Source organism: Anarhichas minor, unplaced genomic scaffold (genome assembly GCF_050575085.1).
Source record: "Anarhichas minor isolate MPS153535 unplaced genomic scaffold, ASM5057508v1 ptg000011l, whole genome shotgun sequence".
NCBI lineage: Eukaryota > Metazoa > Chordata > Actinopteri > Perciformes > Anarhichadidae > Anarhichas > Anarhichas minor.
In genome coordinates, this window is record NW_027466457.1 from 2,191,280 (window position 1) to 2,217,988 (window position 26,709).

General features: G+C 42.0%; 1 protein-coding gene across 2 annotated transcripts; it reads right to left on the reverse strand.

Annotated features, from left to right (window-relative positions):
* Positions 1-442: 442 nt before the first annotated feature.
* On the reverse strand, positions 443-26,016 carry pdhx (pyruvate dehydrogenase complex component X). 2 transcript variants are annotated; one of them, XR_012953361.1, is made up of 12 exons: positions 25,855-26,016; positions 23,218-23,301; positions 20,882-20,982; positions 14,467-14,675; positions 13,726-13,824; positions 8,742-8,907; positions 8,347-8,494; positions 6,622-6,680; positions 5,519-5,677; positions 2,269-2,333; positions 1,672-1,807; positions 1,236-1,375 (listed from the first exon to the last, which is right to left on the reverse strand). XR_012953361.1 is itself a non-coding variant. In XM_076088856.1 (11 exons), the coding sequence occupies exons 1-11, from the start codon at positions 25,991-25,993 to the stop codon at positions 1,120-1,122; spliced, it is 1,485 nt and encodes a 494-aa protein (XP_075944971.1). In that variant the 5' UTR covers positions 25,994-26,016; the 3' UTR covers positions 443-1,119. The 2 variants fall into 2 exon arrangements, 1 of the variants encoding a protein (XP_075944971.1); XM_076088856.1 differs by lacking the exon at positions 1,672-1,807 and having other exon boundaries at positions 443-1,375.
* Positions 26,017-26,709: the final 693 nt, after the last annotated feature.

The following is a 26,709-nucleotide window of genomic DNA, read 5'->3' on the forward strand; positions in this document are numbered from 1 at the left end:
GAAGCTGTTTCGTGTGAAATTCTAATTTAAACTGGAGACAGAAAGTCTGATACCACAACTTTCTCTATTTCGGCCGGTTCTGCCTTCTATCTGTAAAATAAATAATACCAAACCCTGATTACACACACATCTAGGATAAGCTCTGCCCAACTGGTGCTGTTACATATGTAAACAGCTGTTCTGCCCACGCTTACAGCAAAGATAAACATCTGCCAGCAGAGACTGACCTGTATACTAAACCCAGCAAATTATCCTAATTGGCTTCGATGAAATAATTGTGTAATCTCTTTAGATTCTAATCACACACACACACACACACACACACACACACGCACACACACGCACACACACGCACACACACGCACACACACGCACACGCGCTTCCCTGGTAGCTGTGTGCATGAGGGTGGGGAGAAACATGTTTTAATGAGGCTCACTGACATTTCAAGGTTGAAAAATGTACTTTATTGGCATCTACAGAAACCAAAAACGAAATGATTTCATTCATTTTGTATACACATGGACTTATGGGATTCCTTTTCAAGGATGTGTTTAAATAAGTTAAAATGTATGAACATGAACAGGTGATTAAGTTGTAACAGGAAATGGTTTACGGGCTTTACCCTTAGTGGAGACTGCACTGCCCCTGATGTTCAGTGATAAATACCTTTTTTTCATAGCACCACTTGCACATGTATTAATAGTGACACAGACTAGATACTCTGGGAGGGAAAAATAGAACTTAAAGTGGAATAATCACTTCATTTATATACACTACACTGGTGTGATAGAACAACCACCTCTATTACATTATGTGGGATGCACCCCGCTATACATCGTCTTGTATTTGGCACCACTGCTACAGTCCTCTTACTCTCTAGCAGAAGCCCAGTTTAACTGCTCCATCACAAAGCCTGCTGATTATCCGTCAGAAGCAAGCCACAAAAACAAGTTTATACTATGCACAAGCCTACTTTTGTAAGCCTTAATCAAAGCACGAACAGGAATCCACTTTTTAAGAGCTCTGTGCTTGTTAAAGCACGAGACAGGCTTCGTCATGCAGGTGTTTTCTTGCTTTGTCCGTCCAGTCCCTTTCATACAGCTATCTCACTTTGTTTTTCAGGCAAGGGCCATGCGTCGCGGTTGTTCTAGGTTGCTGCGGAATTTATCTAGAAACCGCGAGGCTAATTCGTCGTCCACTAGTCGGCCGTCACTGGACAGTGTGACTGTCATCAGCTGCTGGGTGCACAGGGTCTGGTCATCCTCGCACAGTCGCAGCTCGGACCTGGAGGTCCCGATGGCCAGGATACAAGCCTGAGGAGGGTTGATTACGGCGCTGAAGCCACTGATACCGAACATCCCCAGGTTAGATATACTGCCAATGAGGGAAAAGGAGACGGGAGGGAGGAATGGATGGGACGAAAGAAGAGACGGTACACGTATTACATCGTTAGTCAAGCTTAGCACGGGGAGGAAATGCATAAAAATCAACTAAGTGGCCATAACGGTCGCTCTAAAACCAGCTTCTTGATGCAAAAAAAAGAATATTATCTTTATGAATGAATGAAAAATGAAAGGGTGCATTAAGTAAATAAATATAATTGGCTGTGAACATCAGCACCGGGCCGCCAAGTCTGTCCCTAAATGTTGTGTATGGTGAGCAAGACTGACCCGAGGGCAGTTTGCTGTTTGCCTTAATGAGAATTGTAGCTCATGGGGCTGGAAGAAGGAATAGAGGAAGGATGCACACATATATCCTCAGGAGGACAAAGAGGGCTGCATCTCCATAGGAATTCATCGCTCCTGCCTGACACAGAAACCCCATTTAGGTCTAAATGACACCATTAAGTCTAATGAGTAAAAAAAAAAAAAAAAAAACCTCCCTTTCAATTCCCTCCAATTGATGGAATAGTAACTGATGGTACTTGTCGCCCAAGACCACATTCAGTTCAGGCCCGCATGAAATGTAGAATATGCATAATATATTGACTATCTGTGAAACAAGATCCAAGTCATAATAGGGGACATTTATGAAGGCTATATCTTTTAATGCTGAGCTACAACGGAAATTGTGAGATAGAATTAAGTATTAGTGATAAAAGGGCCTCTGTTCCTACATATAAAAAGTCTGCTTATTGAATTGAGAAACAATGACAGAGTTGTACTAAAAATTGAAGTGGAAAGACTGGGAAATAATAAGTTTTATGGTGTTAGGACTTTTCATATTCCTCTTCTTTACCCAAGAGATGATGCGTGTCTTAGGTTTACCTGAATGAGCCTCCCTGGTACTCCTCTGGTAGAAGCTTCCCATCTCGAGCCCTCTGGGCCAGCGCCTGTTGAAACATTACACACGGTGATAAAGAAAAGCACACACGCTGTGTGACATAGAAGACAAAGCTTGTGTCCAAATCATTAGATATCACCAGGGCTCCGGATTTGTCCACGTCAATAAAGACACACACAGTATTGGTTCGATGCTAGAGGACAAACCAGGGGATCACCGACGTGAGAGGGGTTTATCCTCTAGATGCCATTTTGTGCCTGCCCATCAAGTACATGTTGAGATATTTCATAAGATAAGTGAAAACGTTGAACTGCAGGTGAAGTCAGGGGAGCACCAAACTCATTAGAATCCATCCTCTGGAGACCATGAATATCTGTACAGTATTTCACGGCAATCGATCAGATAATTGTTCCGGATCAAAGTGGTGAGCCAACCGAGCAACAGACCATCAGACGATGCCATCTCCTGAGCCATGCCACTATCGTAGTTAAACGTTATGAAGACCAAATGCAAATATTCTCAGAGTAAAGCTAGACACCAATAAACACAAATGAATGCCATGTTGTGTTGTACTGAGAGTGGACCGAGCCTCGTCTATATGAACTAGTAAACTAGCCACTACAGACAAACTTCTTATCCAGAGCAATTCTCTTAAAGTGTTGCAAGCCGTTCAGTCACAGCTTTGTAGCATAAAGATCTTTTGGTGAAAGGCCACAGGGCTCAGTTTTGAAATATCACATTAAAGAAAATGATTAAACGTCCAGTAGCTAGCACTGAGATCGATGGAAACTATCAGACTGTGCATTGCTAAAATGAAGAAAGGGAAATGACAATACCCAGACGGGAAGATGAGACGATCTGACGAGGAAACCAAACACATCGCTGCAGACCGGTTCTGTTCTATCAGAGCATGAATGAAGCAACGTATCCTCATCTTAAGAGATCAGTGCACCTGTGCAAGCCCCTGCTAAGTGTAGGCAACAAAAACACTTGTGTAACACTTATGTTGAGGAAAAAAAAAAAGATTGTGGTTTGGGTTGAAATGACAACAGACGTGGCGATAGCTATGTGACAAATAAGTCAACGTTGATTTCTGGGTTTCACACGGGACACAAAAAAGCGGCCTTTTTAGACCAACCCGTCAACCCCGACCTCCTCCCTTTGACGCTCTTTATTCTACCTCATCTGTCCTGGCTCACGATTATGTGGATTACATACAACTTGGTTATACATGAATTACAGTGCATTCCTTTTTCGTAGGTACAGCTACGAGCAGCCTGGAAGGAGAGTGACAAAACACAGCGTATCCGTCAATGAAGAACAAAGTATGTTGCCGGTGTTGTCTCTGGTGTAGGAATGTGTACATGCATGTCATCCACTGGCTTCACTTTCACTAGGAAGCAGACCTGTGATTCTCTAAACATACACAATTTTACCACCGATCAAGTACGAGCTTTTGAATCCGTTTAGAATACAGACCACCGTATAATAAAGACCTCGCAGGAATAACCAGGCTACCGTTGAAGAGCTATCGTTGAACTTCTCTTTTTCCAAAGCTCTCTCTCTCTCTCTGTTGAGACTGCTGGACGGCCACTATGTCTTTATTCAACATGCACTTTAATCAAATGGAAATGTATTTAAAGGTTAATGCGGGGACACAACCAACACAGAGAGTAGACAATGACTCACAGGGATCGCAAGACACAGTGGCATATGGTGGGCACATTTGAGATAAGAGCTCTTAGTGCAGAAACAGGCTGATGTTCCACTCCATCACATCAATAGCCAGCAGCGACCTCTCCATGTTTCATTCAAACCACATGTGGATTTTAATTTGAGAGCAATAAGGACCGGCAAATGTAGAATTAACTCAAGGCAGCAGCATAACTAAACTGCATAGCAGCGGGTGGCAAAGCTCATTTTGAAGGCTTAAGTGGACGGAAATGTCCGCCGTGTTACTGCCCCTGCTTTATGGCAGCTCTAGTGTGTGTGTGTGTTTGCACCAGCGATGTAACGTTCTCCCAGATTTGATCGCTAAAAGACATTATTTGACTTGAAGTCATCCAAATTGTTTAATAAAGACAACAACATACTTAGCAAAAATGGAGCACGCTATCTCTTCCTCTGGGACTCATCATTGGGACAAACTAATGTCACTGCTCTTTCAAATGCTAAAAACTTGATGCAAACCAGATACTATTCTGGAATCAAAAATTACACCAAGACTCACTCGAAAAAATGTATAGAGAATGTTTTCAGCAACATACTTTCATTATTTTCAATATTAAACATTATTTCTTTATTCGTTGGAGAATAAACATTGTCAGTTAAAGAACCGCAATCATGGCTCATTGGTAGTGTCATTACTACAAATACTAACATACTGATACTACTTCTGCTGCTGCAACTGCTGTTAATGTGTCCGGTAGAGAAGCAGTTTTCAGTTTGACAACACTGTTTTATGGAAACAATCCTGTCTGCCATGTTTTGTTGCCAACAGCTGTTGAATCAGACATCATATCTTCACTGAGACGTACCAGACATAAATAAGGGGCCCTGAACATTTAGGAATATTACACCTGGTCTCTGCTGGCCAGAGACATCATGTTTATTACCCTCACCTTGAGAAATTCATCTATTTTATCTGTGTCTGTGTCTTTAATGAGGAAGAGAGCGAGACGATTCAACGAGTGCGAGTCTGTACATGATTATCAGATTTTGGGAGCACATTTATGCATTTGTGAATAAATGCCTGTCCCCAGCTGCTGACTGTGAGCAGGAGGAAGAGCTGACCATTGTTGCTTTGTACTCCATCTGTGTCCAGTGACAGCTGAGACCTGCAGCCCAACAAGCCAAATATCAAACTATCACAAATCTAATCAGTTATCTACGGATCATTCCAGCTGATCTAAGATTTTAACTCTCCATGATCTGATATACTGTATATATATATATATATATATAAATATAAAGATAACTATGTATGCAATAAAGTTCTAGCCAGAAGGTGAGCACAACTCTTTCCACGGACAAATCAACAGCAAAACTCCATGTATTCACGTGAAGTGATACCCTGAATGTCCCCGCAGCTTGAATTTATAATCTACCGCTTGAACAGGAAGTATGAGGAAAGAAAACTCTTGCAAGAGAGAGCTTTGGTAACTCTTAGGTAACTCTCACACCAGGGTACCTCACAACATATGATAACACAACGGTGTATAATGTATTCTTCACCTTAGCATTAGCTGAGATCTCCTGGACTCCTTTGTCTGCTGCATCCCTGATGATGGGGGTAATGAGACCTTTGTCGGTCGCCACTGCGATTGAAATGTGGACTGAATCAAGTGCACGGGGTCCGTCGCCAGACCAGGTCACGTTCACTTCTGGCATCTCCTAAGATAGATAGTCAGAGGTCAGCACAGGTAATAACAGTGACAAATAGAAACAAAAGGCCTTCCTGCTGTCGTTACACTGTGCTCGTGTGCTCCTATACAGTTCATGGTACAATAACAGGAGATCAGTCCTGACACAATACCAAATGTGTAATTTTCTACAATATGACTGGTAGCATGCATAATATATGAATCAATTATGATGACAGTAAAAAAACAAAACACTGTATTATAGTAAATCCAAGAACATCATTAATCAATTTGGCGGTGAATGTATAGACTTCCTATCAGGCCAGCAAATCTGAATAATAATAATATTATGTCAGAATAATCTTGATCTTAAATAATCTGCTGCGGTGGAGCCTCAATAACAAAATATATATGTTGAATTATTGTGGTATGAACACAGAAACACATCCCAGTGCACACCAGTTTATGAAAATAAATAAAGGATTGGCCTCAGGTGCCCCTTCCTGGTGTACTAAGGTCAACTCTGGGGGGGAAAGTGCAGTTGCTTTGGGCAACTGTCTGATGTTACACTGTTATGCAAGTGAGCCGCGTGTCTAAGTTTAGTGCCGATGCCAATCCAAAGAGGTATTTTGACATAGAGTCCAGACCATGAGAGAGCCATGTGGTGCTTCGGCATTTTATAAAAACATTACCTGGAAAATGTACACAATTGTGTTTCACACTCCTCACATTTACTGTGACACAAAACACACCAAACGGCCAACGAGGACAACAACCGTGCTACAGAAATAATATACATTTAGGGACCAAATGATGTCGCCTTGGACATCAATTGAAGCACGAACTTTAGACCATCGTGTGTGTCCATGCTGTGTTAAGCGCCAAAAAGACATAAAAGACCAGATACTTGTGGGCATGAATATACACATTGTGAGGAGATGAATACATAAAGATAAACAGGTTAACAATACTTACTTTAAGTGTAACAGCAGCTGCTTTGATAACGAAATCATTAACCGACACTTTGATCTGTTCTGAAAAGACAAAGAAGAAACAGTTTGTGAGCCTGATTCAAGCAACAAATGGACATAACGTCATGTATTTTGTACAGGACCTGCAAATTGTGACACTGTTCTCTTGCATATGGTAAAAGAGTGTTACTACACATTTTCTCAGGGGGAAGAAACACCTCCTGTATCTTGACCTTCACTCCTGCCGATCAGAAACAATCACTCTATATGACTCGGTCACTGGCATTTGCTCTTCCCGCCCTCTCCGTGTGGGACACCAGCAGGGCCAGGCGGGCTTGGCCTGGCATCGCTGCCAACTTGTACTAGTGTCCATTAGTGCAGGACCAGACGGTTATGAATGCCGTGAGCGGGATGATTAACGAGCAAGCCGTGAAATCGCTCTGCTCCCGAACAATGAGAGTCGGCAAAAACAACCGCGGAGAGAATCCCTAAGTACACACACAACCTAGCTAATAGCTCTGGAATGGCCGACCCGTTTCCTCCATCACAGAGACAGGACCCGGGGAGATTTGCTGTTTGTTTGACAGCTAGGCAGAGTTAAGCTAAATAAAGCAAATTGCGTGATAGTGTGTTGAACTAAATGTTTAAAAAACAGGAAAGTGACAGACAACACAGAAAATGCCCCAAAGTAAGCATAGAATACATTTTAGGAGTCCATGAAAAGCAGCAATTGTGGACACATATGCTCTTTGCTGAATGTAGCAAAATGCTGAAGAGTCACCGTTGAGACACATGCACAATGTTTCCTTTCTCTGGTTGCGGTGTAAACTTCCCTTCACGTTAATCACGCACGTCCTGATGGATGTTGCACAAGAAGCTGCGGTTAGCTGAGTGAGTTGCTAGGGAAGTCTTTGAGGCTGAGGAAGTAGCTTGCCAAAACATGGTGAATATACTACTAGTTCCTGCTAGTATTGTGTTTATTCTCCAAACACTCAAGCTCTCAACTCATCCATACATTGCCTACCCTGTTCACACTCTATGGATGGACCAAGCTCTTTTCCACCACCTTACATTTCACACATATTTTACAGTCTTTTAATGCTTTTCTTCTTCATCTTGAATGCCGCCATTATATAACACAGGATGCACCAAACACACTAAAGAATCAACTGGAAACACTTTGAATCCAAGAGAAATGATTATTCTGGAAGAGGACTTTTACTCCTTTAAGCACAAAGGCACAGCTATATAAATGAAAACAGCTTCCTTTCTTCCCAAATTCTGTCTCTGAAGTTGTTGCTGATATCTCTTGCATCATGAAACTGGTGTGGGCGATGTCAAGCTAACAGAGGCAGCCACTCTGTGAGTCAAATGTAAGAAATTATAGATTAGAGCTATGTGTATGACTAGCTGTGGTGAACTCTCACCCTCCCACACCATACCGGGTTATTCTTAGTGGGGGGGGGTGGGGTGGAGGAGATATTGGTATGAACCAGAGGTGCATGACCCACCTGAGACGACATGCACCAGAGATTCTTTGAATACAAAAGACTGTCCTCTTTGTCAAGTGTGCAGTCATGTGAAAACCCTGAAATCCACAATCTTCATGGAAACGTTTCCTCCCAAATACTCCCGTCAGACATTCACTGAAGGGGCACGACACGACCACGTGCATGTACAGAACATTGCTAACGTGTACAAACCCCCCCTCATAGTTGTGCGATTATACCTTTGGCCAAGTCTTTGCGGAGGTGCATGACGGCAGCCATGTCACAGTCAACAGAGGCATACGCATGGGGGATGGTGGTCTTCGATTGCGTCAGTCTTTGAGCAATCACACGGCGAATATTTGAGGCTGGGATCTCTGTGAAAGTGCCCTGAAGAGGACAAGCGGAGGGAATAATTGAACAGGGTGATAAGGGCATTTTGAGAGAGACAATAGGGAATGAAAGGGGACAAGAGTGATTGTCAGACATATCTTCAGCTGCCATCAATCACTCAAAAGGATGAATGGGATTAACAATGTGAAGATTGAATTAACAAGCTTGTTCCAACAATTTAATGACTGGTTAGTGGTGGGTGAGAGTGACAGTGAGAGAGAGAGATATTGTGGGGAGTGCTCACCGGTGCTCCTGGCTTCCCTGGTATGGAGAGAGGTGGTATGTTGGGTCTGCTGCCTGCGGGCAGACGGGTCGCTGCCAGGGCTGGGACAGGACTCGGGGCAGCCGGGGCAGCCATGGCTGGGGTCGCTTTGGGGACAGGAGATGTCTTCAAGAGATTCAATGCATCTCTGTTGAAGTAAAAAGACATGTATGCAGGCGTCGCTTTACACAGTCATTTGAATATTTTTATACAATGAAATGTATACAATAATTTTGTGCTGAGAACTGGTGAGGGTTGAAATGAAGGGTTAACATGATGTTAATACACCTAAACCACTATGGCAGTCAACATAGACTGACAACTTCAACGCTAAACTTATTGGAACACATTGGCGCAGAAAAATGTTACACGCATATAATAACAAATCCTTCCCAGCATTTTCCAAATTATTTTGCGCACTGCAATAATGCTTTTGTGTCAATCTTATTTGGGTCCATCTTTGTTGAAGTGCACTGATTCCCACCCAGCATGCCCCTGTTAAACAGATGAGCTATGCTATTTCAAGCCTTTGGCAAACTTTTCCTTGTCATCCTGTTTTCTTCCTTTCTGCGATGTATTATTGACGGCTTCATTTCTACTGTGGAAAACTAAATCAGACACATTTCTTACTGCATGAAAAGTGCTGTCATTTATTTTTCTACTTCGCATTGACCTTTTTAAATGAAACAGCAATTGTATGAAAAAAGAAAAAACACTATGCATATGGGTTAATAATACATTATTAACCCATATGCTCCCACTCACCAAGCTCATAAGTAGCACGCTAGTTTTATCTGGTTTGTTTTTGTGTCAGGCTTGTAGAGAGAAGTAACTTTCGGTTATTCTCCAGTGGACGGGCGTCATGAGAATTATTTGCTAGTCACAAACAAACCCCATCAGGATAAGGCTAGGCAGGATCGGGTGTCAGGTGCAGCAAAGGACACGGTTATTCAAAACCTTCATTATCCTCGACACTGGCATGATGAGCCGTGGACAACCCTACTTTTTCAAAAAAACACATATTTTTTTCCCGAGGGACGACGATAACATAGCACAGACTAACTCATTCTTTGGTACAGACGTCTTGTGCTGCATTAAAAGACACATTTTACATCTCAGATGAGGGTGAATTCCCCACTTAAAGATTATCCCGAAGCTGTCTTAAATTATTACTTTTACCTTAAACTTATGAAAAAAAAAAAAGAAGAAAAAGAAATGGAATTGGAATTAATTCAATTATATCACATTGGTCAGTTAGATATAATAGTGAACACTTTACTCTTCTACTGCAACATGTTCCACATACAGCGTATTTCTAATATGCCCATTTACAGCCGTTTAATAAATGTAGTAGAGGAAGTGACAATTTGATTTGATAGACAGGGAAAGAGAAAAGATAAAAAAAAAAAAAAAAAAAAGAGGAGGGAATCAAAATGTACTGAAAGATCTGCCCTGGATTTTTTTTTTCACCCATTCATTTTGGTCTTAGCAGCGAAAGAGGTGGGAGGGGCAGGTATCAGGTGCGCAAGCTTGAAGCTGTCTGGTTCCAGTTCAGTACACTGGGGTCCTCCTTCCCACACACATCCAGTCTTTTGTCTGGACCAGCTGCCTCTGACCTCAACATGTAGCCGGGAACAGTCTGGGCCCCACAGCTACGTCCCCCTGTGAGCTGCATCTCTTTATTTCCTCGAGCACACTAACTCCTCCCTCTCTTTCACTGATAGGAGTATTTGTTTGTGGAGGGACCTGAAGCAACTTGGAAATCCCCCAGCTAACGTGAGAGCATTGACTGCATTAATGATTACAGCCCCCTACATAAACAACTAAAAGCCTAGCATAGAGCTTATATGCAACTTCAACTTTGAATGCTTGTAAAAAGAGCAAATGAACAAAAACATCTGATACAAAGGAGATTGTCCAACATTACAAGTTTAAAAATATGCCGATATGCCACCATATGCTTTAATGAGAAGAAGTCAAATCAACAGGAGCCTATAGTGGACGCTATGACGCTATAGATACCGTGTGTGTAGCTGGTTGGCATGTACCTTTCACACCGACCATTTACACCTTTCACACCGACCATTTACACCCCGACTGACAGCCAAGGCAAAAGAGCCTCTGAGAGACTGCGAGTGCAAGTAGAATATTAAAAAGGCAACGAGGCAGCGCACACACACACACACACACACACACAAACACACACAAAAGCACCAACACACATGAATCAACTTTGTCTTCTACTGCCCCCTAGGACAGGCTAAGATGGGGGGAAAGGGTGGTGTAGTCATGGGATCTGCTCCACTGGACTGGTGTGTGGTTTAATTTAAACAACCCATTATGGCTGAAATGGACTCCAGGGTAAAGAGGACTATGCTTTATTATTTTTTTTTTAAATAACATTAAGAGAAGATTTAAATTTTTGTAAAAGCACTGGAGAAACAGCAAACATACACAGTAAGAACATCTGCAACACATTTGATTAGCGAATCAAATCACTTGAGGAAGTTGGCAGCAAGACATTACAAAATATAGCAACACAATATGACAAATGGCTGACTCTGACACGCCACTAGAAAGCCATACCTCTTTTAAACAGCAACAGGCTAACACTCTTACATTGTGTTTTACCTGTAACATACTCTATGTAGGTTTTCTTGTGTGTTCAGATTACGTTCTAACTTCAGCTAAAGCGCAGCTCTGGCGCTATGCATGTCAGAGTCAGCGATCAAGACAACACGTCTTTGTTAATGAAAACCCGTGTTGGTCAAGGACAAACACAACTGATGCTTTTGGGCCATTGTGTGGCCATTTAAAGTATTACACTCTTACGCAGGAAGCGCATAGTGAAATAAAGAGAGATATTTGATCTGCATATGTTGCAAAGAAAGAAGCCATCAATTTGACATGTTATTACTGAATATCTACATTTATGCTAGACTTGGTTATTTTTAAACTGACACAAACATCCAAAACAGCTGCTTGTTGCATGGCTACAAGAGGCTGGCGGCTTAAAGTTAACGGGCTTCCTTGTTGACGTTTCAAAATGTGTATCTTGCTTTAACTAATGAAATACTTCATGCTTAATACGTGAAATCAGGAGTTTTTTTTTTTTACACATTTTCTACATAAATGGCAGCGATTTGCCTGCATTCACACAGGGTACAGTCATAGTCATTCTGTAGTGATGTGACCTACGGTGAATTAGAAATCACTGAAACCTCAATTCATGACAATGATGAAAGATAAGGGGAGAAAAGGTGGTAATAGCAATGTGTTTCTCTGAACCCCAATCTGTATTTAAACCTTGCTGTGGATTATGTAACATGCTATGATCTCATCCCTGGGTTGCGTGACCTCTTGCTATTCATGCCCACTATAGAGGGGCCTCACTAGAGCAGAGGGGTACCGTTCCCTGGTTTCAGTCTTATCTGATCTGCCAAAGGACAAAGGAGGGAAATGGGGTCTATTCTGCCCTCTCTTGAAGGAGCTAAGCCTATGTGAAACTATTCTCACCAAGGAGATTTGATTTCCAACAAGAACAGGACTGTTCAGTCCCACAACATAGAAGCTAGTCTTTAGGTTCAGCTATTCTGGGACATCAAATTGGAACATATGTAAATATCCAAAAGACATTGTCTAAAAGGAAATCACTTCCTAAAAACACCCTTTCATGCCAGCCATTCGTGGCCATTGGACAAGGTCTCGCTTGACCGTAGCCGTCACTGTCTTACCTGATGTTTTGAAGACAAACTGGCCGATACATTTCTAATCTAATGGCATTATCGAGCAAGCAGCCGTCTGAGAGAATGACACAGCTCACTCTGATTTCTGCAGAGCTTTGTGAAAAACACAAATCACACCGGAGCACCGATTACTGATCATTTACTGAGCTTCTATGTTTAGATCTTAGGGAACATTTTAGAAGAAAAAGCCAGATGAAATAATACACTTTTCATTTCCAAACTAGGCAATGCCTTAAAAGTGAAGCTTTGTATACTTCTCTCTGCCAGCAAACTATTTCGAACAACTGAGCCAGCATGCTAAATCAAATAACCGGGATATTATTAAAACTGCATTACTAACGAAACAATTTAAACTTCAAAACCTAGAAATCATGTTGACACGCAGAACATGTGTTCATCAACCTGGACAACTGATGACAGCTTCATGCCAAAACAACGAGCAGTGTTCCCTTTTTGCTATTTAAGAAAAGAATATTCTAAATGTGCTTGAATAAGAGCGTATAACACGCTTCCTTAGTGGTAAAGACACTTCTGATTGGTATGTATAGTTTTAGATTTATAGATAAAACAGTTTAAAATATCATGTTTCTTGCTATATTTCTAAAGATGTCTGCATTAGGAGAAAAGGCTCTGCTGACTCTCTCTGCGTTGTCCTTCACCGTGTTTGGTTTATGAAGCTTCGTGTATCTTTTACTCCCTGAAGACATATGGTCTGCGTTTCTATGGTCACCAGTGGGTCCTGGAGACTGAGTTACTATGGCGACCGACGTTGCTTAATGAGATTCCCCAGCAGGGTGTTGTGTGGGTAACGAGGGTATTCAATCAGGTCCCTATTGACAGCAGGTAACCATGAGAGCTGCGTGTGTGTGTGTGTGTGTGTGTGTGTGTGTTCACAGCTTTCTCTGGTGTGGATTCGCCACATAACAGGATTAAAGTAGCTGAAATCTTGACCCCCCCCTTAGTCACATGTGTTTTTTTTCACTTATCTAGTCTATCCCACGTTTTCATTGTCATTCACACTGCCTACACTGTTGCTATAACCTGCCTTGCTCTGACCGACATCTCTTTTTCCTCAGAGATACGTCGGTGCTACGTTGGCCACAAGGGGACCCTTCCAATCTGTGCCCTCAGACCTATTACACTGCTAAACGATCCCCCTACTGCTGACAAATCACTTCCCGTGCAAGCAAATAAAGCAAAACCCATTCCTCCATACTCACTCCTTGGTGACGAGTCCTCTTGGTCCAGTTGGTGTGGCCAATTTTGGGTCTATACCATGGGTGTCCAGGATATGTCTCGCTGCTGGACTCAGACGTAACCTGGACGAGGAAGAGAGCGTATTTACGATATAGTTTTGAACTTTGTACTTTTGCTTTCTATCTTTAGTTCTTAAGTCTTAAAGAAAAGAGTAGATAAAAAAAAATAAAAAATCCTGGTCCAGCAAATAGGTTATTTGAATTGTTTCAGTCTAGCTTTAGGATATCACTGACCGCTCAGAACACACTTTAAAAGGACCTCTTGCTTATTTCAGATGCCATCTAGCTGACTCGACTGTCTAATAAGAGCCCATTCCTGTATCTATCGGCTGATAATCATGCTTGCTGCACAACACATCCCCCTTTCATCTTTCACCCGTCAAGCTGATGCAGCCAAGGTGCAAATCTGAAAATGTGGCCGTGCTCAGTATAAAATGTTTGCATAAGAAATAGGGCCTGTTTGTTCGGGGGCAGCTCTTTTGCTTTCCACAAGAGTATTTATAGTGTAAACATATGAACAGAAAAAGAACATCTTATTCAGCGTGTTAGATGGCGGTAACTCGGGTAAGACGTGAAGTTAGCATGGCTGGTTTACTGAACAAAAGAAAGGATACGTTTTTGTTAATCCTGCATGTATCTTTATCCTTGCTATCTATGTATTTGTATCGTACAACTCTGTGACAAACAGCCTGTGGCGACACTTACGGTCCTGACGTGGCTGGTTTTGGGGGAGGGGCTGGAGAGGAAGCTGGAGAGGAAGCAGCAGGGGGCGCATCTGGGGCGGCGGCTGCATCTGCAGCAGGTGGAGCTGCAGCTTCCGGAGGGGGGATGTCAACTTGCTTCCAGTCCTGCCCTTCCTCCACCATGAGGGCAATAAGAGTGCCCAGGCGCACATTGCGACTTCCCTCCTCTATCTATAAAGAGTGTGAGAGACATACTTATACAGTCAGGGCGGGGGGGGGACATTAGCAACACTGCTTCAGTCACTTCATAAGTACAGAGTTTACTAGAATAATGGGGAAGGTCTCAGATATTGTATGAAGTTAATCAGTTTACCAGTGGTCATTGAAAAGGTAAACATTTCGTCAGCCATTATTAGGGGACCTCTTGAAAAATCCCACTGCCTCCTCATTCGCATCAATTTCTATTCTTCCATTTTCTCCCGTTAACTTCGGGAATCATACAAAACCCAGCTGTGGTGGAACAGGTTCTTGGAGTGCAATGGATGTGTTTTCATGCTGTCAACTATTGATTCACTGTCTTGTTGCAGAGTAATCCACTGCAAGCCTCATGCTACTCTTACCAAGCTGTGCAAGGTGTTGTTCCTCCGTCAATATTGATCAGTTTAAATGAAAGGCCGGGCACAATAGACAGGGTTGGGCTGCTACACTTCATCTCTCTTCAAAAAAGGTATCCACTTAGTGAGCTGCCTCTTGAAGGTGTAGCTCGATATCATGAGAGAAGGGAGAAGAAAGAACGGAGGAACACCACAAAATAGACCCTGCTGCTGTAATACACAAACTCCACCACTGATCAGCAAAAACACAATCGCCTGCAAAAAATAAGGTGTGATTTCACAATAAATTGGTGCAAATTGAAGTACAATTAGTTAATCAAGTTATCAACATGCTCTCTCTGTAGCAGGAATGCACAACCACAAGCAGCACTCTAATAATCAGATCCACTTGATTGGAAAGAACAGCAGAATGTATGAACACCTGCGCTCACTGGTAGAAAGAGATGCTTATTCTGGTCTACTTTAGTTCAGTGTAAACCTGCAGGTTGAGGCAGGACGTTCTCACTGCAATGCAAAGCACTGATGTCTTTGGGTACTAAGAGTTAACCTAGTTCATTTATTACATAATAATACTACATTTTGAAAGGCATCTGAGAATCATACTTTCTTGCCCCTTTGGACTTTGCAGTAAAGTGGAACGCTGTTGGGGAAAAATCTAAATGACTAATTATTGTGCATTTAATAATTAGTGAATGTTATGCGTTTACAAAGCCTCATGTAAGCTTTCGAGGCCGTGTCCCCAAATGGTTTTGTGTGAACTTTCTGTAACATCAGTCTCAGCAGATGTTTAGTCTATTAAGAAGCAGTTGACGGCCGAAAGAACATTTCAAGCTGTTTGTTCTAAATAAGCCATAATAAACCTGTAGAAAGCGTCAATACTTACGCAGGGCTGATTTGCGACCATGACTTTTGAGAAAGTGACCTTTGTACTAGAACAAATTGTTAAAGTGTCCAGATACGTAGACGCCTTTGTGAAACGCAATTCATGTGTTATCTAACAAACGGCCATAACATAAGACTACTTTAAGATGAAGTACAAACCACAACAGGTCTGATGTGTGATTAACACAGACCTGCTGTAAGGCCTCTCAGGGAAATACCGCCTCCTGTAAATTTCCACAGAGATCCCTCTCCTCAGGCCCAGAGGGATTTTTCCACTTGGTAGAGATGCTGGAGAAGCAATATACTTCCCACACTAGCCGTGGTATCATGACACAAGCAACACTGTGATATGTTGTTACGACAGCCATCAATACATCGGTGTGTAACAGAAGGGGAGAACGTACCAACAACCCAACAGCCTAATGCAATGGCGCACTATACACTACCTGTCAGCTTGAGAATTTAATGTTGTTTTGCAGCGGACATTATCTTTAGCTCCACCCTCCCAGAATTTATTTGGGGTGGTTGACCCCGAGGGAAATGTTGTCAAATATTTATCCTACCCTACTCTACATCAGTCTAAATCAAGACGGTCTTATTGGACGTATACCTATCTGAAAGCAGGGAAATGCAATTTGTAAGGCATTTTTTTTAAGGCATATCAGGTTGAAAACCAAACAGCTTTACAGTTACCTTTACTGACAGAATGTGTAGTAGAGCAATAACAGTTTTTGCACTTCTTGGGACCGGTTTTCTGTGCCTATATAAGGCAATTGCATTTCTCACAAAAGTGGAAGTTTTGAAACCAACGACAACATGCAGCATAAGCCACATTTTAGTCACAAGCTGCGTCAGTAGTTTCATTATGAGTCACATCACTTTACACACACACACACACACACACACACACACACACACACACACACACACACACACACACACACACACACACACACACACAAGTTGCATTAGTAAATGCTTAGTACACTGTAGTGCTGTGGGGCTCAACACTGCCATCAAATGGTTATAACACACCCTGAAACCTGTGGGAAGGATTATGATGCTGTGTGTTGCACAGCTAGTTTTACTTTATGCTCAAAGAGCTTCTGCGGTGAGCAGGTCAGATTAGAATGAAATTAAATGCACAATGTTTAGCATGAAACTCCTCTCAAACAGTTTCGGAGATCACAGAGAGCAAAAGGCATAACACTTTGGTGTTTAATATTATGTTAATATTAAGTATAGTCGGATTATGATCATGTCACATTGTAAAACATTTGCAAAAGAAGTACATTGTGCATTCTGTACAATAACCCTAACCCAACAAAAATAATATGTACATGTATTTTGTAGAAGGATGGGTAACCCTTGACCCCTGGGTAACGTGTGATATCTGATCTTCATGTTGTATCTGTGGCCACACCAGCAGCCATACCACTGAACCACAGGAAACGATGGCAACTCGTTTCCTCCGTTTCATTTACTTAGTTTAGCACAACACTTACAACACGCACATACAAACTGATAAATAACTGACATACAACATACAGTTTTATTAGCAATTTCCCAGCTGCATGACACACTGGAACGCTCCTCCTGCATCCTGGGGAAGGGCAGTGTTTTCTAGTTAGATTTTCATTACTATTTCTTTGAGCAAACAGTGTTTTTGATATTATTGTTTCATTATCTTTGCTTAGTTATTGGGTGCAGATATATGCAGACAATCTTTGTGTTTACGGTAGTTTGTTTAGACGGTTATGTCTCAGTCGATCCCCGCGTGTCTGAATTGCCTGATCAATCACTCTATACGTTTCCCCTTTGTCTCAGTTAAGAGCGTCGGTTTGTGCTACTCAGTTCTCTTCCGTTAGTGCTTCAGTTAACTTATGTCATGTTTAAAGCTGCGTCTCTCTGGTCTATACCCGCTCGGTCCCTGTCCTCACAGCCATCCTTCCTCTCATGCTTAACAAACGTGGGCCCTATACTATGAAGAACAGTCAAGGGGCTAGACTCAGCCTATGACAACATTCTCACTGTGAAAAGTCTAACGGATCTCAAATAGGGCTCTTAAGGGACCTCTCCAGAGCCCATCAGCTAAGCTAATGATATAACAAAGTCAGACTGCACCATTTATGAGGTTTAACCTACTTATCGCAAAACTGTTATCATACAGCGAGCCATACAAGCCCCCTGAGCGTATAAACAGCTTAGTTACAATAAGCTTGGCCTGGACAAGTATAAACATTCATTTTAATTTCAATTAAGAATGTTGGCTGATGTAGCTGTAAAGCCCGTGATGTAGATGCCAGAAAGAGTGATTATTCCAGGTCTGTTAGTCGGTTGTTACAGAGGGCATTAGGATCGTGGTCAAACAGTGTACAGCAATACAAATAGGGCTACAGATCAAACCCTGATTGCATAGTGTTTGAGTACGTTTATTTGTCAAAAGGAAGATGTATTTAGCCCAAAAAATGCATATAAACAGAAAAGGAGAGATAGAGATCTTGTTTAGGCAGTGAGACAAAGTCTGCCTCTGATCAATAGAGTGTGACAGATATCGCACAAAGAGGATTACAGCGACACCCTTCATTGTAGCAATGCCAGTCTGCTAGTCCAATGTAATCTCGCAAAAATTCAAGCTGCAACTCATGATGCTCAGAAGGAATGAGTTTACTCATGTTTGTTTAGCTTTCCAACAATAGAACCACAACTTCCAGGTTTGAACTGTCAAGGAGCTTTTTAATCACAGGGCATCTCCGTTTATCTATTCCATATGTTCTATTGTTCTCCACTCTGTTGTCTCGATGCATCGCCTCAGTCCCAACCTCTTTCCCCCAATGCCCTGCCGGACTCTCTTGAAGGAAAATATGAACTGTAAAGTGAATGAATTTAGCATGTGTGCCAACAGTCTACTTGTTATTTACTCTCATTTTGAAATTCTAGATCAGACAAAGACTTTTCATCCATTTTCTTTTTTACCCAAGAACGCTGCAAGAGTAGAAAGTGATTTATACCAATTGATTTAGAGGACACTATAGCTGCTACTGTTGGTGATTAAATGTATCCCTCATATGACAGTGTGTGGAGATGAAGAGAGGCGGGGGAAGAAAATGATGAATGGGAAACAGAAAGGTTAGCCCTGCAGAATGTGTTGGATATCTTCATCAATGTATCCAACAGTCCTTTCTGCCCTGTAACTCATTATATCAATCGCAAATTCATCCACACTCAACTATCTTCCGATGTACCAATCAATACATTTCTAGATCACTTTTCTCCATCTAAAGCTCAGTGGCATTCATCTGTATAAACATCTGAACAAAAGAAAAGCTAAGGGCATCTTCAGTATGAATCTGCAAACACACGTGTGTCACTTTTCCACGGACTGTGATTGATTGTACCCGGGGCTGATGTTCAGATTGAAGCCTCTGGGTCAGCGTAGAGCAACACAGCAAGAGTATGATGAGATACAGTAATCTGTGTTCTCGGTGCTGGTGCTCCTACCCCCCCCCCCCCCCCCCCCCCCAACATCCACATCCCCGATACAAGCAGAATATATCCCCTGTTTTCTCACCCCCAAGAGCCACGGTTGGAAATTGGTAGAAGGCCATAGCAGTACTTGACCCCCATAAATAACCCCTGTGGAGCGCTGGAAGTCCCACGTCTACTGCAGCATGTCCGGGCATTTGGCCACGGGCAGGTAATTATTGTAGCCTCTAAATTAGAAACCCGGCTGGGTGCTTGGCGAGCTCCAATTAGAGACTTTTAAGACCCAGTACTCTCTGACCCAGACAAAGTGGATGCACATTGCCCGTGCCTTCTAAGAGTGCACAAATCTCTGAAATATTGCCACTAGCTCCTGTTTTTATTATTAACTATACACACACACACTCTCTCTCTCTTAGAGGGAGGGGGAGAGAGATAGCTAGGGGGCTTATCTAATGCAGACCATCTTTCTCTGCCAGCTTCAGCTCGAAAAAGCCCCTACCCCCAATTCTTGGGTGGTTGCTATGGAAACTACCTCATCCCCACAGTGGCAAAAAAACAAGGACGGAGTATAAGGGAATGTGAACCAATGGAAGCAAGTGAAGTGAAAAGCAGGGGGGGAAACAAAGAGATACAATCAAACACATTATAGAATTGACACTCATCCCTCCGATAATGAATTGTTTAATTCAGCCATCTCTATGTTGCACATAGAGGATTTTGTATTTGTGATGTGCATTTGCTGGTGCAGACCCGGCTCTGCATTAGTTTTTTGTGCAGGTTTCACAAACAGACGGACACATCAGCTAATTAGACCGTGCTCCGCTCGTCCAAAATGTACACGGCGAGGGGAACATGTTGCGTTATCGGTTAAGGCGCTCTCTGTGACATGGAGGAAGTGTTTGTGCTTCCAAGGGAATGAACACAGCCGTCATAACGGGTGTTTTAAAAAAGGGAAGCTAAAAAAAAAAAAAAGAGAACTTAAATCCTGTTTAAACTGTGATGAAAGAAAACTGATCTCTCCATCTTTGGCAGTCCATCAAAAATTCCACAGACAAACAGCACAATGGGGGGGGGGGGGGGGGGGGGGGGAGTGAAATATTTGTCACTAAAGACGCCTTGTCAAAGCTTTGCTGTCACTGTATAGGAAGTGCAGATTTAACAAGCGTAGCCAATTAGCATTGGCAATGAGGGAACCCTGAAACCCTTCACACGACTGTTAACAGGATTGTAGTCCATGTGAATATAAATTAATTTCAAAGACATTGACATAACCACTGAAAACTGTTGACTTCACAGAGTTTGAAGGTGGAATAAAAGAAAACTGAAGAACGCTCGTCATTTAAATACACAGCAGTTAAATATTCCCTCAGCCCATCACTTTTGTAGATAAGTATAACTGCATTCCTGTATCTAATCATCTCCTAGAGAGGTTTGCGTGTGTTTTCGCTCACTCACCAATATCTTTGCCATGACACCATCTTCATTAGACTCCATGGTAACAACAGCCTTGTCGGTCTCAATCTCACAGAGGGCATCACCGGCTGCCACTGCCTCACCTGGAAAAGCAAAGAAAACACATCCAAGAACTCCGATATCAAACAAATAAAACATGTGTTTGGCATTTCAAGCACCTAACCAATCTCGTCGTTGTCAAAGCGTTTCTGACCTTAGTTGAAGTGCAAACGACTCATTTTAGTTATGATTGCAAATGCATGAATCATGATCAAAACAACTACTCTTTCACTGGGGCTTCTGCGCACATGGAGAACAAATGTGTTGCCCTAAAAATGAAAGAATTCCATTGACGGGACAAAGAGGTTATGCGAGAAAATATCTGCTCTGGCTTTGGCCGACATGACTAATGAAGGGCCTGATCAATGTTTCATGGGAAAGAATATGAGATTCGGAAACACAGCGTGTCTGAAAGAAGGCAAGATCTTTGCCTATCCTTAGAATTCCAGGAGATTCCCTCTGGTTCACCCCATGAGAGAGACGGAATATATTAGCATCTGCTTAACAATGAAAGAGGACGGCAATTAGGAGGCATTGGTTCAATCCTTCCATGCTTATAGATCCATTTTGTCCAAACGTCTGTTTTGTGAAACAACTCAAATGGGGCTTCCGATGGAATAATACACAGACAAATGGACCTTATTGTCTCCTTGGACAAAAAGGAAGAGTAAAAGGGAAAAAACTACTGTTGTCAGTTGTAACAGCGCAGTCGCACAGGAAATGCTCGTTAGAAATCAAGACGTCAAGGTTGAAGATGAGGCGTGTTTTGGTTGTATTGTAGTCGAGCCTTTAATCATTGCAGTCACTCTTCATGTAGAGAGTCAAGAGGCGGAGGAGAGGCGTGATTGAATCGTCTTTGTGACACATGTCCATGTGTTAAGAAGCGAGGAGGAGGTGAGGTAGAGGAGAGGAAGGTCAGGCAGAAAAATAAACTACAAGGAGGTTGACTTATGGGCATGTAGTAGAGGATAGAAAAATCAAGGACAGTACTATAAAAACTGATCTTGTAAAACCTTGAATTAACACCCAAATTTAAAAAAAACGAGTGTCTGTTGGCTATGTTTAAGGCTTTAACACCGTATGACCCCAGGGGTTAGGTGTGATGTGCAACATTCAATATTAAACAGGCGACCTCAAGCCTGTTCACCTCTGCTCTTTATGAATACATTATTAAGAATACATAGCTATGCAGGCCAGGGCTTCATACATTACCTGCAAATATAAGATGCTGAAATTGTTTTGAAGAAAACTCACAATGGGCAACTTTGTGGGAAAACAGCTTTTCCCTTCCAGCGAGCTGTTATTATTATAAATGTTTGTATTTGTGGCATTTTTGAAATTGGTCCAGTGTTGAGTGAGAAGCGGCTGCATTGTCGTTTTATTTGGCAGCTACGCACAGTCAATTGAAGTCCACTAAAATTGCTTTTTTTTTCCGCTCAGATTGTCATTATAAGTCGGACAACATTATCATTAGGACCCCACAGAGAAATAAAAGGTTTCTCTTTACCTTTCACTTGATCCGGTCGGTTTTTTATTACGTCATGTGACTTGTTGCCAGAATACAAGGGTGGACACGTGAGAGGGAGCTGGAGAGGGGATTGTGTGGTGTTGTCAGTTTGTTGTGTTGGAGTACAAAAAAACATAGCGTAGTGTTTTCTAAAAGATTTTTAATCTCGTGGCTGAATAATTACATGATTTCGACAATGTTGTGAATGTGACGCCAGAGCTGCATAATGGGTTTTAAGGAGCAGGAAAGTAGCTTTCCGGGTGCGTTTTTTTTTTTGTTACTGAGAATATATCTGTCCCTTTGTCACTTACACACACATGTCTCACCCCAAGTCACAGAAGCACATGGCAACACAGCAGAGCAGCCAATCAGAATTCAGGATGCTGCCTCCTGATAAATGATAGTGTGGCTGAGTTGCTAAGCAGCGATGAATAGTGACTGCCGTGTTTCCTTGAGCCAATTCGCCACCAGAGGCCCTGAGGTGCTTCCGGTGCTCAGTCCTCTGCCTTACAGAGCAATGTGATGTCATTGAGTAAACTATTAGCGCTACAGTTGGTCTATCATCGTGGGGAAAATACATACTGAGCTTTTTTTAAAATCTCATGAGCACAGATGCAGAGGGCGTTACTGTGCAAATTACAGAAATGTAAACTAACCTGCTAAATCTACGAACCTGCTAAACAGTGGATTTAGCAGGTTTTGTTTTGAGAGAAAGTCAAGCAGAAACATGTGGTGATGAGAGCTGGGAAATGACGTCTTTCATTTCTTTTACCTTCCTTCTTCAGCCATTTAACGATGCTTCCCTCCTCCATGGTGGGTGAAAGTGCAGGCATTTCCACTTTGACTGGGCTGACACCTACAGGATAGAAAGAGAATATTGCAATTTACACCAGACGGGGGTCATCAGGCAGCAAAACTACAGCAGAAATATTTCCATAAAAATCATATTCTGAGCTTTCCTTCCGCCACGCCTTCCAGCATAATCGATGTGAATGTCAAAATAAATCAAGCGACATATGGCTAGAAGTAGTTATGTGAATGTCAAAATAAATCAAGCGACATATGGCTAGAAGTAGTTATGTTTGGTTGAGGCCTCGGTGTTTTCAATATGGGACAAACAGGAAGAGACGGTGCCACTGTGCCAGAAGATCACTGGCGGGTCACTTATGGAATTGTGATCCTCGCTGACACTGCACCAGAGGCTGCAGAGGCACTCGTACTCTTGCAGGCCTTTGAGCGACCATGAAAGCCACCCCCCCCCCCCCCCCCGTCACCAGCTGCAGTCACTCAGAAGCCAGGGTTCAACTGGCGGCTCACAGCGCTGTGGTGGACCCCGGCTCTCCGGGATACCTGAGGCATCACTGCTTTACTACAGCTAGTCCACGGCGGTATAAAAGAACAGTTAGGCCTATCGCTCAGACGCTGCTCAACTCAAAAGGAACATCCTCTAGTTGAGTGTACAAGTCTATGCTCAGTGAACTGCTCACATAACGCTGACATTCATGATGTATAGAGCGAGAATGTGTTGAAGAGACAATGTCGGATATGTATCCGACTATAACACATGTATTCAAGCAACTTAAAATCAAATAACGTAAATTCCACTAAAGAAATAAAAATATTTGTCATCTTTCTCAAATTAGGCATTTTTGTGGCCATGTCGGATTTGCTGCCCTTCATGTATCCATTCGTGCTGGTGCCATCTGCTGGATATTTGACGATGTCACAAGATTTGCGTGTGTGTATAAGGAAGGCTAGTATTTTACAATAGTAATAATATGTTATTAGCTTCAATATTTACATTCAGAATCTGAAATGTAAGAATACCAGTAACTGTAAAAATATGTACCTGCCAGTTTATTTTATTTATGTGAGTGTGTGTATAAAGAACGAACTGCCTGACTCTTTTCTCATTGATATTAATATGAATTCGTATGAAACAGCAGAAAACAATGTAAATTCACACATGTTTCATACTTAGCATCAATCACTCCTATGTGTGTGTGTGTGTGTGTGTGTGTGTGTGTGTGTGTGTGTGTGATATATTGTCACAGAAGTGTACTGCTTTCACAAGTGACAGATCATTTTCCCAGCAGACATTTGACATTTAACAGCACAGGTGCACTTAATAATTCTAATGATGGCAGCATTCCATTCATGTTTGCCAGTTCGACAGCCTTGTGACTGTGCAAGCTTGCTTACTGGCACAGTTTGGAATGGAGCCATCATTAATGTAATTAGTTACACCAGCACTTTGCCTGCTGTCAAACTGTCTGCAGTAAAAAATCTACTGACATTATGGGCAGCATATCATCTGTCCAAAAGTCATAAATAAACGACACCATTCTAAAATATATATATATATATATATATATATATATATATATATATATATATATATATATATAGTTAAATATTCACATAGTGCTTTGTTGTCAACACCTCCCTGACGTTCCTCTAGTTTCTTCCAACAACCAATTATTTCTGACCAGAATTCTTTCCCTGTGCCCATTACTAGTGATGAGTACTGGCTACATGCCACGCAGTCAGTTGTTCCTCACTGGTCCTGTCCTAACAAGTCATAAACTGCTAAATGGTGTTACATACAACATTATTCATGGAGGTATGAACACTGATAATTAAGTGCTGAGCTGAAACATTTACTCCCCAAACCTGATTGTTGACACTTACCTATTTAGGGCTGTCCTCACCACAATAAAACTAACAGGGGGAGCCCTACCTACATCATGTACCACGTGTAAATAATAAAAGTAATAATGGCTGACGTTTATTTAGCTGATGTGGATTGATGGTGCTGGTCTTCTGGCTTACTGTTATTACTGGGACACTTGATCGTTAGTTTTGTTAGTAGCACCTGTGATTTCTTACCGAGACGACTCAAATTAAAAAGGACCTTTGAGTTTATGTCATTGCTCTTATATTTACTAAATAAACTGTATTTAACTTTGCAACAAAGGAACTGAGCCCACACTTGCATGAGAGGGTAACCGTCGGTGGGATGAAACCATTTTGGACCACCAGACTGACAGTTGACATAAATGGAGACCCTCCCGGCACATAACAGTGTTTGTAACACTGTTATGCGCATTTACTTGACCAAAATGAGTCCCTATGTATTCCCTGCAATGTACATTTTCCCATCATTAATGGACCCGTATACATTTCCCGTAATCTGAGGTCAAATAAAACCCTCATTACTCCGGCAGGAATGCGACATGCCAGTCTGCCCATTCAAAAACAATGTTATTAGTTATAGTGTGGGGAAAAACAACAACACAGTTACCAAAATGAACGTTAGTGTTAAACGACTGATTGAGGTAGAAAACGATGACAGCAAATGTCAGCGGCTGCCAGCAGAGAAGCTGACAACAGCACAATGACCACTCACCGAGGATCCACGGCGACCGAAAGAAGTGTCTGACATTCTCCTGACATGGGTGCGTGGCCAATAAACATCTGTCAAGAGTACTAGATAATCTAAGGCCAAATAAAATCCCCTGACGACCCAGACGCAAGGAGGCCGCCATGTTGTCGTCCTCAGTCGGTGGGAAGTGTCCACACAAATGCCTGACGGTAAATAAGAGGGGAGGTAAGCGATTGCATAATTTAAAAAATAGAATTCAATTGCGAGAATCATCAACTCTAGAAACCTTTTTTTTTTAATATCCCATGATTTGAAACCTATTTACTTTTCACAGAAAATAGATTATTGATTAATTTACAGAAAAATTAGCAGGCTAAAAAATAGGAACTCTTATGGGTCCTCCGAGATCCTTTACACTGTTCTGTTGTTCTGGTTGAAACCCCACACTGATCTACTGCCCTCTGCTGGGAAGAATATGAAGGGCTACTGTACAAAGAAGAAGTTAGAAACTCTTATACAGTCAATGTTTTTATACATGGTTAAAAACGTGTAAATAAAAAATAATTTCAGAACATTTTATGTGGAAAAAGGTGCTAATGCTCGTAGTTAAAATCTAGATTAAAACACAATATACTATGAGCAATTCTATTGCATCTCAAGGGCTCTGATCCTTTGCTTTCAACATGTTGATAGCAATCCGGCAAACCATTGGGGCACGCTCACATGCACTAAAACCACGCACGGCCGGCTCTGCTATGTCAACAATGCAAGGAGAAAGCCGGATAACAATAGACACAGAGGAAGAGTGACTTCATTCTCTGCTCTGAGACATTACTCCACCAAATCTTTACATAGCAAATAGATGTTTGCTGCTACATT